The following is a 15,308-nucleotide window of genomic DNA, read 5'->3' as shown; positions in this document are numbered from 1 at the left end:
AGGGACCTTAAGTTCTCAAAGACGAAAGGGGAAACTAAACACGCTTTCTGGCTTCTGCAAAAAGGCTAACAGAAACAAGACTTGGCCTAAGTGTTTGTGGACTGCAACAGTGAATGTCTGAGTTAGTGGGTTTGTCACTATGTGTTTCACAACTGAACTGGCCCAGAAGAAAGAAGACTTATGAGGACTATCATGCCAGAGGTCTTCATACCTGATTTGTTCTTTCATTGTCTGAGCTGAATTTCATTTTTGCCCCCATGTTTACCAAAAAAAGGAAATGTAAACAGAGAGATATTAAGAAACTTTCTTCAAGGTCACATACCTTGTGCAAAAGAATGAAGTTATTAGATCCTCAGGAGAGAGGATATGGATAGGTGTGCTTGCATGTTGAATGGGATAATGTATGAGAGTTGAATGTAAGTGTTTTATAAAGTAAAAGAGCTCATGAGAAAAACTTCTCCTTCCTAAACCTATCTAGGATGTTAGCACCTCAAGAAGATAGATATTAAAAGATGGAGATGGCCTTGCTTGGGTTGTCTTTGCATAAGGGATATCCATGTAATATTCACTTGCCCCTGTGCCCAGATACAGGGTTCCTTCAATACTTGGCATAGTAGGACTAAAGTTCTGCTCCTATTGGAATCACAGAGTCCCTCTGCTATTTATTCTGCCTCCTCTGGTATCTTAGAGAACCACCCAGCTACCTCAGGACCACCCTAAAGACATCCTTGCAAACATTATTCCACTGAGCTCTGTGGCTAGCATGATGAAGACTTTGGGAGTAGGGGTCACTACTACTATTGCAACTGCCTCTTCTTCACCAGAACAGCCTTTTACAATGTTTCTTTGATTGCAGTACAATATATATATAGATAGATAGATATAGATATAGATATAGATATAAGTATGGGAAATAGGAAGTGAAAGAAACTTGGTGAAGCCCCTTCTCTCAATTTAGACAGTGTAATTAGGACTACTCTTAGATTCAAATGAGGCCCTTTCTCTGAGCCTGTGCTTCACTGGGGAGCACTCCTGGCTTTCTTGTTGTTTTCTAAGTCTCTCTCTAGTTCTGAACACTGGCCAGGAAGTCATAAAACCAGGTACCAAATCCAGAGAAGTACCTGTTTATTCTACCCACCAGTAGCACCTTTCTTGAAAATTGTAACCCCCCCCCATTCCATGTCTGGGATTGATCAGACAGTGTACCTGAGTGCAGAATCTCAATTTCACTCTAAACCCCTATGGGCCCCAGTTTCTATTTATCCCATCTTCTACCCCATATATGGAATCAACTAGATACCTCTGGAAGCTTCAGGATGTATGCCTATGGAATCTTTTTAGAATCTTCTTTCCAGGAGAATGGTCTGACAAATAAATCATTCCAGTTAGTGCCTGAAGTTGTATGTTTTTGCGATGTATCACATGAGATTGCGCCATCAGAATCATATTGACTTGGAAGGAATCAATTTGTATACGTATATAAACCTCACAAAAATTGTTTGGGTACTGTCTTAGGGTTTATATTGCTGTGATGAAACAACATGACCAAAAAGAAAGTCGGGGAGGAAAGATTTATTTGGCTTACGCTTCAGCATTGCTGTTCATTATTTGAGAAAGTCAGGACAGGAGCTTGAACAGGGCAGGATCCTGGAGGCAGGAGCTGATGCAGAGGCCATGAAGAGGTGCTGCTTACTGATTTGCTTCCCATGGTTTGCTCAGCCTGCTTCCTTATAGAAGCCAGGAGCAGCAGGCCAGGGATGACACTCCCCCATTGATCACTAAATGATGCCTTGCAGCTTGTGTCAATTTGATACACAAAACCAGCCAGTAGAGATACTGTTATACTTCCTAGAGTCACACCTCTTGGTGAAACAAAAAGCAATGCAAAATAAAATTCAGTGACAAAAAGTTTGGACAGATTTTAGACACAGAATTAAGAATGTGCTGGAATAATCTACAAAGGGCTCTTCGAGTGTATAAGACATAAGCCATAAGGGGAGAAGAGGAGGGGAGGGGAGGGGAGAGGAGAGGAGGACATGAGGGAGCAGGAAAATTGAGTCAGGGGAAGAATAGAGGAGAGCAAGAAAAGAGATACCATAATAGAGGGAGCCATTATAGGTTTAAAGAGAAATCTGGCACTAGGGAAATGTCCAGAGATCTACAAGGACGACCAATAAGCAATAGTGGAGAGGCTACCTTAAATGCCCTTCCCCTATAATGAGATTGATGACTACCTTATATGCCATCCTAGAGCCTTCATCCGGTAGCTGATGGAAGCAGAGGTAGACACCCACAGCTAAACACTGAGCAGAACTCCTGGAAACTAGTTGCAGAGAGGGAGGAGTGATGAGCAAAGGGGTCAAGACCAGGCTGGAGAAACCCCCAGAAACATCTGGCCTGAGCAGGGGAGAGCTCATGGACCCCAGACTGATGGCTGGGAAACCAGCATAGGACTGTTCCAGACTCCCTGAACACGGGTGTCAGTTAGGAGGCCTGGGCAATCTATGGGGCCTCTGGCAGTGGATCAGTATTTATCCCTAGTGTACAAATTGATTTTGGGAGTCCATTCCATATAGAGTGATATTCTCTCAGCCTAGACACACAGGGAAGGGCCTAGGCCCTTCTCCAAATGATATGACAGACTTTGAAGATCCCCTATGGCAGACCTCACCCTCCCTGGGGAGCAGAAAGGGGGCCAGTGGGGGCAGGGGAGGAGGGGAGGGAAAGGGAACTGGGATTGACATGTAAAACAAGCTTGTTTCTAATTTAAATTAAAAAATCACAAAAAAGACATAAGCCTTGAAGCACTGGGAGGAAGAACTCAGACATCTTCAGACAATTCAGCCAGAGCAAAGAACACAAAGATACACACAGTCGTTGTTTGTTGAACCACTTTGTGTAGTGTGTTATGGTCAGCACATTTCATTCTTCTTTCTGTTTACTCACCATAGCTCCCTGGAAGGTAGGAGATATAAACCACATTGCAGCTGACGAAAGGGAAGTTCATATTACTAAGCAAATGACAGAAAGGAGAGCCTAAGTCCTCCTGATTCCCCTGCAGTTACCAGGATACTGTAAAAAGATGGAAAAGTACAAGGGACAAGAAGAAGTCTTGTCAGAATGGAGCCAAATGTGTACTGGAAATGAATGGAGATGTGATCCTTAGAAAAGGCAGAGCAATATTATAGAAAATAATGAGTATGCAACAGACATGTAACAAACAGTTACATTGACTGGGATCAAACAAAACGATATCTACATAGTGAAAGAAAAGTGCATAGACATATGATAATTATGACTGATAATGTTATCACGAAGAGGCATTTGTTTGTTTTGCCTTTGTCTTACAAAGACCTTTTGATTTGCTATTTCTAACATAACATCCTGCCTCCATTTGACCTTGCCTGCTATCATTTATTGTCTTTTTCTTTTTTGTCTCCGTTTTCAGACTTCGATCCTGCCCTTGGAATGATGACTGGAATACCGCCAATAACTCCAATGATGCCTGGTTTGGGAATAGTGCCTCCACCAATTCCTCCAGATATGCCTGTAGTAAAAGAGATCATACACTGCAAAAGCTGCACTCTCTTCCCTCCCAACCCAAGTACTAGCCTGGTTTTTCTTTTTGGTGCTGTTGTTTTGTTTTGCCTCTTTAGGCCATAGAAAAGGAGTTTCTTCTTTTTCAAAAGAATACCTAAGGGTTTCGTGGGTGTAGACACAGAAGCTTCACTTAGAAAAGAGAAATGGAAAGTTTTTCTCTTACTAGGAAAGGTCAAGTTTTATGTAAAGCTAGTAGATGTGTGCTGGTTGCAGGAAAAGAGGTGCAGTGTGCCTAATGCCTTCTGACAGGGAATTCAAGTGTGTTAGTATAGAAGGAGGCACCCAACACAAATTGCTCAAAACTATCACTTGTAGTTCTTTCTTCTTTTTATACCTGATCCACATACTAGTGATGGCAGAGACTGAGCATGGTCTGAGCCCACCTGAAGCCCTTGACTGTGAGAATATGTATTTAGTGCTAAGAAGCCTCCGTTGCTACCAGCTAGTCATACATCATTCCACCGACTGCTGTTCACCTTATATACTACAATATACAGGGAGGTGAAATTCAGTTCCTTGGAAGGGCAAAGAGGAGTGTTGAAACTAAGTCAGACTACTTGTAGCCACGCAGTCATGCAACCCATATAGAAATGGTCTAGAGAATCCAGCTTGCTAGTAAAGATTAGGTTTCTCTGAAGACTTACTTTAACATGACTGTAGTATTCAGGTGGCTGCTTAAGGTGAAATCTAACAGCATTAGTGCACTTTTTTCCAGATCCACATTTTAAATGATTAGAAGCTATCCCCACACTGACCCAAGCGTCATTAGTGTTTTTCCTATGATACTGCCTGGTGTGTCAAGGAAGCTGCTGCTGTGGCGCACATATTAGAGTTGTTGGTTTAAAACTCCATCTGGATGTTTAGACCATACATCAAATGAACTTGCCTCATCAAGATAAATAGGAACCTTTACCATGTGTCATCAGACAAATATTTCATCCTCTGCCATAAATGGGAATCACTTCTTCATGAATCAGATGCTGCCAGTGACCCAGACTCTATGTAGTGTGACTTGCTCTTAACTGAGAGGGTTTTAGAATCAGTCAGAGTTGGCTTGCCAGGTCCTCTTGGCCACTTTTGCAAGTGAAAAATGATCTTAGTACCTTCTGGGCTTTAACTGAGTTGTTTAAAGGGTACATCTTCTCAGACCACTAAGAAACCTAGGAGGACAGCGTCTTAGACAACTGTATTTAGAAAAGAGTATTTGTTCCAAAGAGAATTAGGGAATAAGGAAGAAAATAGGCTTTTGTAGCCCTTTCTTGACAACTCACATGGCCATCCTGGATTTTAGTTTTATGCATAGCTGGACAAGCAATGCCATTAAACCCAATCGCTTACTCTTAGTTCCACTGTCCTGACACATGTGATAGCCCTTTTCCCCCTTTCTTCTAGCAGTCTGTGTTCAGATTAGAGAAAGATATACATCCCAGTAGTTCCTTTATCATGTAAAAACAACCCCTGAATGTAGGCATTGCCAGTGTCAAAACTGAAAAGGCAGTCCTGCTGATTTAATCATTCATGTATGGTGTGAGCAGCCTGTGCTAGACTTTCATTATTTCAGCCAAGTCTAAGCTAACAGGATGGCTCATAACCTGTAGTATACAGGGTGGATGCAATAGATGTTCAGCTTAATGGTCCAGGTTCTAAGTCTCCAAAGAATAGCACAAGTGTCCTGGTTTTTTTCTTTTTTAACATATAGACCACATTATTAAGCAGTCTTTGAATGCTTAATATAACTTCATATTCTGTAGGAAAGGAAATAAGTAAATTTCTCCAACACATTTTTATCTTTCTCTTCATGCAGCCATGATTCCTTTGTTCTGAGTTGGAAGGGCCAGAGAGTAAGAAGGCAGTGTTTGCCCAATGGCCCAATCATTTAGTTCTTCATCTTTGTACTAAGGAAGGCTGACAGGGCAATTAATGTCAGTAACTGAGTGGCTTCTGGGAATGAATCTGCTGTAGAATTAAATTCAAAATAACACTGCTGTGAAGCTTAAATCAGGCTGGTGTTTTATTTGCTTTGTAGAAATGGATTTTGTTTAAAGGGAGTTACTCAGATTAATTGTGTACAAAAACACCTAGCCAAGGCATCTCTCTCTTAATTCTTTGACAAAAGTGTGACAAATGTACAGTTTGTTTTAATAGTGAGGACTTATTTTTATAAGGGTAAGACAGGAAAGCAGGCAGTTGATATGGCTTGAACCCCTTATTGTCTCTAGGGTCAACCAAACCTAATTTATTATAAAGCCTTGATTAAAAGCCCCACTATGTACTCCTGCCTGTATCTAGTATATTCTTGTGTACTCAGGGGCCTCTGACTCCAAAGACTCTCTCAGCACTAAGATCCTATTACTCAGAAGTAATCTCAATGTCTTTAGTCACCATCTGAACTGTTTCTAACTCTTGTTGCTTTATTAGAAAATCAAAATATTATTTCCTCCTCTGTCCCACCAGACTCTCCTTCTAAATGCTTGCCACATAAATAGAACTATGATATTATCCTAGGGCTCTCAATTCCTAGTCTAACTCAGTGGTTCTCGACTTTTCTAATGCTGCAATCCTTTAATATAATTCCTCATGTTGTGGTGACCCCCAAACCATGAAATTATTTTTGTTACTACTTCATAACTGTATTTTTGCTAGTTTGTGATCCATAATGTAGATATCTGTTTTCTGATAATCTTAGATGACCCCTGTGAAGGGATGGTTTGACCCCTAAAGGGGCCATTTACCTACAGGTTGAGAACCACTGATCTGACTCCTGACCTCAGAACCCCTTCCCTAATCTGCTTCATTACTGTTTTCAGTCCATCTTTTTTACTGCAACATGCTGACCCTTTAGTCAGGTTCAAGTGCTTCCTGACCTCACATGCTCATTTACCTCCCACCCAGCTCTAAATGTGTTCTCTTCCAGAGCACTTTAGCATGGGAGGTACTGAAATCAAATCTAGACACTAAATCCAGTGGAAGCACTGGGTTTTTATTCCTTACTTTATCTCTCTGCTGTATTTAATACGAGTAACCCATTTATCCTTCTTGAAAGCTTAACTAATTTGAAGGAATAAGAATGACACACCAACCATAGATAGAAATCAAAAATAAATATTAAAACACAATATGATGAGGAACTCCAACATTTCAAAAGTAAAAAAGAAAGGGGGGTGCTAGGTTCTGCGGGTAACATGCTTGCCATGCAAGCCTGAGGACATTAGTTCAGATCACCAGAACCACATAAAAGCTAGTTGTATGACCTGTATATATCTCCAGCACTGGGAAACAGGCAGGAGATCCCAGAGGTTTGCTGGCCAACTAGTGTAGCCAATCAAGGAGACTCAGTTTCGGTGAGACTCTTATATCCAAAAAAAAGGTAGACATTGATAGAGGAGCATGAACCTCGAAACCACATTACCTAGGGCCTCGGTTTCTTTACCAAAAACTGAGGATATTGCATTACATTAACCTAAATACCTCTAGCTACATGCAACTGTAAAACTATGACTGCCACATTTAGAAAAGCTACCACTATAAATATTTCTGTAAATAAAACTCCTCAAAATATACTAGAATATCAAAAGAGGGTTGTCTTGCAATACATAGAGCTTTTTACATTTGCTGAAGCATGCAGAATACCTTAACAGTTAAGTATTTGGTCTGAGAAATAACCCAGGCCTTGTTTCATAACTCAGTTTTCAACCTCTTTTTAGCCATGAGAGTTTGGTAAATAACTGAACCTCTTTGATCTAGAGTACACAACAGAAGACCTAATGTCAAACTTCAATAGAACCTACTGAAGCAGAGAAGACCAAGCCCTTGGCTCCTATTCCTAGGACTTGAACTATAGCAAAAGGGTAGCTGACTACAGCACACATGCTTTTTCCACAGTATAGCTATCAAAGAGTTACTGTTTCTCAATTAGTGGTTTTCTCCAATGAGTGAATAGAGCAATACCACCTCTCTAGGGAAGTCAGTTTTTTCAAGATTTTTCACTTCCATTGTAACACCTTCTGTATGGACAGGTTGCTTTTTGAATCTATTGCAAGTAACAGTGAATGCAGAGTGGATGATGAAATGTCATCTGGTGCCTGTGTGCAGACACATGTGAAAACACCCAGGAACCAGAAAAGGCAAAATTTGTTCGTTTTACCATATCAAAAGAGACAGAACCCATTTTGCCTCTGAAGGCTGGACTCTATAAAGAGAATTAAAATAAATGAGTAAATTGAGCATTAATAACAATTTTCCAGCACTCTGATTGTTTCCAATTAGCTGGGATTACATTAAAAATGCATCTGACCTCTACTGATTGTCTGTAAGGCCTTCGCTCTTGAGCTGTCTAATAAAATCTACTCACAGACTTTACATTGTATACATTCTGACAAACCAACTGAGTGTTCTTGATGCTCCTCAGAAAAGCAGGATGTTATGCAAATAGTGTTTGGGTCCTTTGTGCTGCTCTCTGCCTCCTTTCTCAAAGACCACCAATGGATTCGGATTCTAATACTGATAGTCTTAGCACACTCCCCAGAGTGGATGCTTGGATGTAATTAGAAGTGCTAGAAGTTCCTCTTTTCCATTACCAAAGACTAGTTCTTTTTTCTTTCAGTTATTTTGCATCTTGATATGAACTTTTCTTTGTCACCATACAGAGTGGTGATTTAGGCATTATAATGCCTAGCACATTACCTGATGAATAGGTAGACTTTAAATTTGTTCTCCTATAGGGTTCTCACTGCTGTGCACTGATCACGATATCTCATTGGGATTAGAAAATCGGACCTAGACACCAAAGACATTGAACTGTTAATTAAAGAAGAGATGCCATCCATTAAATGAAGACAGTACAGGCTTTTCCCTGCTCACACGCATACACTGAAATCTCAGCAAGTGCTATCAAAGAGGTCTTCTATATTTACTTAAGGAAAGCAGATACATCCCTGGCATTCTTTTTTAATTTTAATTTTTAAATTTAAATTAGAAACAAGGTTACTTCACACGACAATCCCAGTTCCCTCTCCCTTTCCCTCCCCTCCTCCCACACTCTCCCACCAACCCCCCCAATATCCTCTCCTTTCCCCAGGGAGGGCGAGACCCTCCACTGGGTGTCCATAGTCTGTCATTTTATCCAGGGCAGGGCCTAGACCCTCCCCCAAGAGTCCAGGGTGAGAGAGCATCTCTCATTGTGGGGTGGGCATCCAAAGTCCATTTGTATCTCCTAGCATTCTTAACATTAGTCTTAGTGAATTTTATGCTCTGTTACTTAGCAGAAGTCACCACAAAAGAATTGCAGCATCATATTAATGGCTTCATCACAAAATGTTAAGCTCCACAAATGTAGTCATGGGATGGATGTTTGGATTCTGGGTATTATATGTAACTTCCAGAATAAGTACGTATTCCTTAGACTGTCAGTAGACATAAACTGAATTCAAGTTTATGAAGATGATTTTTGCTTCATAAAAGTATTATTTACCATGCAGTTCCTTTAAAAATAAGTTCCAGAAGCCTTTTTACTCTAAAATAGGATGTTATTCTACAGCTTTTTATTTGAAAACAGTTCTGTCTAAATAGATAGTCTTGAAAATTCATTACCTATGTATACAGTGGCTGGGTTGTATTCTGTGGTCAAAGCTGCATGCATCTCCACGACCATAAATTCCTCAAGCTCAGATTTGTCTGGATAAATCAAGGGAGTTTGTATTTCACAGTTCCAGGTCCAAACTCCAGGCATGTGGTAGAGTAGTAAAAAGCCTCAGACTGGGAATTAGGAGACCTGGGTTCCATAATAAATATTAACATTGTAATGACTACTATTTATTAGGAAGCGAAGTGCTAGGGTTTGTACAACATCCGATATGTTCAACATAGTATCAGTAGTCCTACAAAAAAGTTTAAGGTAAGGAATAGTATCCCTATTTAGAAGACTGAAAATGAGAGTTTTCACAGGTTGTGTAACTTCTCCATCGTCACACACACATTGAGTAAGATTTAAATGTGGGATTTTCCTGTTCCAAGTTTATGATGTCTTTATCTAATGTGATGTCCTTGAATGAGACACTCCATTCAGTCAAGAATATTCCTCTATAATATCAGAAGGTCAGAATACTCAGAGACTTTCAACCCTAACTACGTACTAAGTCTGCCTGATAAGCTAACAACAAAAAGCAAACATAGGCTGCACCCTGAACTAATTAAATCAACCTTATTGGTGTGGGGGCAGACATTATTTGCTTAACTCTCAAGTTGAATGTTTCATGCTACCAGAGTTAAGAATAACTGGAATTATGATGGTAAAACTATTTTCCAGTTGTTAAAAAGCCTAAGTCTAAAGTAATTCTCAGCCCCTTTCTTACATTACTGCTAAATGACAACCCCACTTAGTAGTCACAAGCAAGCTAGTTCAGACTGCTGCTCACTCTGACATGTTCTCTTTCCCTTTAAATGTCACATATGAAACACACAAGCAAAAAATAAAACAGTGTGTTCTTAAAAGTAGACTTCAAAAAGTAGCAGTTTGTAAGTTCTCCCATCGCCCGTTTTAGCAGCTAAGTAAGGGAGGAGTGTCATCATGAAAAATTTGGTCTTCTCAGCCACCACAATAAGACAGGCAGCAGTAACAAAGCAAGGTAAGTAGGGATATTGCTAACTGAGGAATCTCCCAAATCAGCCTTCTGCCAGCTTGGACTCAAGTAGAGGTTTCGTCCTCATCTGTGAATGAGACTCGTTTATTTTCACATGGGAGCTGTAATCCCTGATTGCTGAGCTTCCAAATATTGAGCTTGGAGAATTGTTGAGAACTGAATCAGAAGAATGGATTACACAAAATAAATCCTTGCAGAGACAAACCAACACTAGGAAGGAAGAAAAAAATCATGGCCAGGGTTCTTCGTTTTGTTGTGCTTTGAACTGTAGGATTTCACTTTTAAAAAATGCTTTCACACATATAAAGAGTAACAAGGAGCTGACAGATCCAAGAAGCTTTATATATACAATGAGTGGAAAGTACTTTTTAAGCAGAGGCGAATCACCTCATTAGGGGTGTTTTTAATGACTCTCTATGGCAAGATTTATCTCACTTTAGTTAATGGTTTTCCAGGCAAACTTACAATCTCTGTGCCCCTTTAAATGCTACAAGACTGGCTTTGGGCCTCACTACTCCAGCAAGAAATTAGACAAAAGGCTTATTTGTATTTATATTTGAAACTCCCTAAAAATATAAAAGGGATGCTTTGTACTCTAATTTGTTTAGCCAAAGCATCCTACCAGCTATAAATGTTTTCATATTCACCTTGTAATTTTCAAATTAGTCGTGAACCACTTCTTTCAATAAACATAAATAGAATGTAATAACAGCAATCTGAACTGCCGTCTCTATCAGGGTGTACAGACTCCTGAATGCAATTAGTTAAACTAAGTGAAATTTCCCCTACTTACTATTCATAATACAAATGACCAAAACATTAACATCATGGGCTTATCACGGCAAAAGTAAGGAATGAAACAAAGCTCTCTACATAGGACAGACAGAATGGGTCTTAATTCCATAGCAGCCAGAGTCATAAAATCATTGGACAAAATGCTTTTCAGGTTCATGTAATAAATTTTCTAGGGAGCAGAGACAAGCACCATGAGGCTAAAGTTTTTGAAGGGAAAAAAGGTTTCAAAGAGATCTGTCCCAAGCAAATATTTTTATTTCAGATTCTTTTTCCTTTAAATTTAGATCTCCCACCACCTGCAACACGAGAGAGACCACCAGGATGTAAGACAGTATTTGTGGGTGGCCTACCTGAAAATGGGACAGAACAGATCATTGTGGAAGTGTTTGAGCAGTGTGGAGAGATCATTGCTATCCGGAAGAGCAAAAAGAACTTCTGTCACATTCGCTTTGCTGAGGAGTATATGGTGGACAAAGCCCTTTACCTGTCTGGTAAGTGTTGATGTGGGGGCGGGTTATGCTCACCACGTGCAATGCAGAAATCTGAGAACAGAGGATTTCGGTCATTAGCAGAAGTGTGCAAATTGAAAGGGACTCTCTCTGCCTTATAAGATGGAAAAAAATGTGTTACCTCCTCCCCAACCTTCTTCCTTAAAGCCATCAGAAGTTCTGAACTGTCTGGAAAATAACCACACTTTGCATGTAAAATTAAAGATGTGCATGATAAGCTCTGCCTCTCAATTTCACATTCCAATTCTTCCTGCGCACATGTCCCAAACACTTGGTAGATATTAGGTCCAAGATGTGCCACAATGTTTTATGTCTATCCCTCTGCTGTAATTACTTTGTTCATGCCAGTCCAACACACACACACACACACACCCTAATGCTATAGCTCAAATATAAACTCTCTGGTTTCCTTTTCCAATGTGTCTGTCCAATCTGTCCCAAGATGATTTAGGCACCCTTTCCTGAGTGCTCCTACAGCACTTGGTACTGTATTGTAACATCACATCTATTACACCATTCTAGAACTAATACTTCTACATCCATCTGATGAGGTACATTCACTACTACTAATAACGATGAGTGATAGTAACAATTACCATAGGAAAGGGAAATATAATAGAAAAGGAAGTGAAACAGGGATGGGAAGAATATGAATATTTCTGAATCCTAATTGGGATATCCAGAAAGATCAGCATTTCTGGGTCAGATAACAATTTGCAGGAGTCAGTACTCTCTGTCTATCATGTGAGTTTCCAGAGATCAAACTCAGTTCCTTGGCAGCAGAGTGTTTACCCACTGAACTATCTTTTGGGCACAAAAAGATTGCTGTTGTACCATGTCTTTGGCAAAGAGTAAGCATTTGCTGGTGAACTATTGTGGTTGCTTGGATGAAATTGGCCCCAATAGACTCATGTACATGAATACTTGGTCTCCAGTTGGTGAAAATATTTGAGAGGGATTAGGAGGTGTGGCCTTTGTTGGATGCGGTGTGTAATAGGAGGCTGGTTTTGAGGCTTGAAAAACACATGACCTCCTAGTTAGCTCTCCCTGCCTCCTACTTATAAATAAAAATGTAAGCTTTTAGCTACTGCTCTAGTGCAATGCCTACATGCCTGCCTGCCTGCTGCCATGCTCTTCAATATGGTGATCATGGCCTCTAACCCTCTGAAACTGTAAACCCCAATAAACTATTCTGTTAGTTTCATTGGTTGTCATGTTTTATCACCACAATAGAAAAGTAGGTAAGAAAACAGTGGAACAAAGAAACATATGAGCAAAATAACAAAAGTAGAAAACTTTGGCAAATATTCAAGAGACAATGAGTGGTGGTTTGTGTATTAAGCAGGTATGAAAGAGGGTTGCAAAATATCAGTTGTTAGCTTACATTGAAAGGTTTAGCAATTGGGTTTTTACTCCCCAGGTAATGAGGAGCGAGGAGGACAGATTTGAACCAGAAAAGTGGTTGTCTCTAAAAGATTAACCTGACATTTCTGTGTAAAAGTGGATTAGAGAAAAGAAGAGAGAAGGTCAGTTTAACACCTGCTGCCATAATCCAGGGAAAAGGTAGAGAAAATTTGCAAAAGAAGGCTAGTAGCATGGGGGAAATGAGGGGGCGTTTGATGCAGAATGCTCTTATTACAGTTGCTAAGTGCTACAGTGTCTAACTACTGGAGATTAGACAGCACTTAGCAACAATAACAGAACAGTCCACAATAGACTATTTTAATAGGAATGTAGAGGTCTCAAAAAGCCCTAAATAGTTAGACATAAAAGGCAACATACTGTTTGGGTGGCACCCATCAGAATATGACTGAAATCTATTCTGTGTTTACATTCACCTCCTACAAACATCCACAGGGCTGCCAAATGAAAAGAGATGACTGGCAATCAGTGTTGTGGAAATAACTCAGTTTTGCCCTTTAAATTTGAGAATTCTCCTGGGGAAGGTAACAGTTGCCATAATTTTTGAATGAGATTCTTTTATTATAAATTATAAAAGAATGTGGTGAAAAGAAACAAAACAATAAAAACCTATTCTAAAAGATGTTGCAGGAATGTAGGAAGAATATTTTTTTTTAAATGGAGGCACCTTTGTGACGACCTAACCCATAGGATCATAGCATTGGTACAGTGGTATATAGTGCTTGTATATCCTCCTCTCTTGTGTAATTCATTTGTATCTCCACTTTTCTAAAGACTTAGATGATTAGTAAAATTAAAAGTTATGAAAATACTGCACCAAACTATTGATAAGAAATATGTGGCACCCTTTGTGTTATCTATTATAACACTAGTAGAAACCTATAAGTATGAGCATTGGTACACATAATTGAAAATATAATTATATACTGTGTTATATATGATAACGACATGAAATCATCACCATTAAAAGAATCAACATATCCTCCCCTCCCTAAAGCTTCCTTTGTCCCTCTTTTGTGCTTCTTTCTTCCGTCTTATTTCATTGTCAAGCAGTCACTTATCTGTTCTTTATCAGATTACTATGCATTTCTTGGAACTTCCTGTAAGTGGAATTATACATTATGTATGCTCTTCTTTCCCTTGCAAAGACTCAAATTTCCATTTGGTGTCATTTCCCCCACTGCTTGAATTTCCTTTAACATTTTTCATAGCACAAGTCAGTTCTAATGACCTCTCACAAAATTGTATGGTTCAGAAAAAATGAAACTTAGCATTTAGGAGAATAAGGGAGGAGAATCGTGAATTTCAGCCCAGCCTGGGCTACATTGCAAGAACTTGTCTCAATAGGGAAAAAATAACTATTTTTGTTTAGGAAAGGTATTTCTTTATTTAACTTTTTTATTACTTTAATTTTAAATAGCTTGATTCACATGTCAATCCCAGTTCCCTCTCCCTCCCCTCCTCCTGCACCTCTCCACCATCCCCCCCCCAGCCTCCCACCCTATTGCCAGTTCCTTCCACATAGGGAATATCTAGAGTCTGTCATTTCACTCAGGGCAGGGTCCAGGCACTCACCTAAAAGTCCAGGCTGAGAGAGCATCCCTCTTTGTGTTATGGACACCCGAAGTCCATTTGTATGCCAGGGATAAACACTGATCTACTGTCCAGGGCCCCATAGGTTGCCCAGGCCTCCTCACTTACTCTCACACTCAGGGGGTCTGGATCAGTCGAATGCTGGCCTCCCAGCTGTCGGTCTGGGGTCCAAGAGCTCTCCTCTGTTCAGATCAGCTGTCTCTGCTGGTTTCGCCAGCCCATTCTTTGCCAATTTGCTCATCGCTCCTCTCTGTCTGTCGCTGGGTTCCATGGGTTCAGTTCAGTGTTTAACTGTGGGTGTTTGTCTCTGCTTCCGTCAGTCACTGGATGAAGGTTCTAGAATGGCATATAGGGTATTTCAAGTTCATTATCAGGAATGGGCATTTAAAGTGGTCTCTCCACTATTGCTTAGCTTGCCAGTTGGTGTCATCCCTTTAGATCACTAGAGGTCTCACTGGTGCCAGACCTCTCTTCTAACCTATGACTCCCTATATAATGGTATTTCTCATCCTGTTCTCCCCCTATTTTACCCCCCACTCAATCTTCCTGTTCCTCTATGACCTACTCTCTCCTCCTCTTCTCCCCCTCTCTTCTTTCCAGTTCCCACCCTCCCCCCACCTCTCTCCATGTTCCCAGTCTGTTCAGGAGATCTTGCCTCATTCCTCTTAGGTTCTTTCCTGTTTCCCAGACACTTTGTCAATGGAAGTGCAGACTGGCACTATCCTGACCTATGTCTAAAATCCATATATGA

At 40.2% G+C, this 15,308-nt stretch overlaps 1 protein-coding gene across 6 annotated transcripts in view; it reads left to right on the top strand.

Annotated features, from left to right (window-relative positions):
* The window catches only part of Enox2 (ecto-NOX disulfide-thiol exchanger 2), a 265,836-nt gene that overhangs the window by 205,691 nt on the left and 44,837 nt on the right, over positions 1-15,308 (top strand). For all 6 annotated transcript variants that reach the window (XM_040744607.1, XM_040744606.1, XM_040744605.1 and 3 more), the window contains 2 exons: positions 3,449-3,604; positions 11,318-11,524. In XM_040744607.1, coding sequence (XP_040600541.1) covers positions 3,449-3,604; positions 11,318-11,524 — 363 coding nt within the window. The remainder of the gene's footprint in view (positions 1-3,448; positions 3,605-11,317; positions 11,525-15,308) is intronic.

Source organism: Mesocricetus auratus, unplaced genomic scaffold (genome assembly GCF_017639785.1).
Source record: "Mesocricetus auratus isolate SY011 unplaced genomic scaffold, BCM_Maur_2.0 Super-Scaffold_100003, whole genome shotgun sequence".
Lineage (NCBI taxonomy): Eukaryota > Metazoa > Chordata > Mammalia > Rodentia > Cricetidae > Mesocricetus > Mesocricetus auratus.
This window is presented reverse-complemented; position numbering and strand designations above follow the sequence as displayed.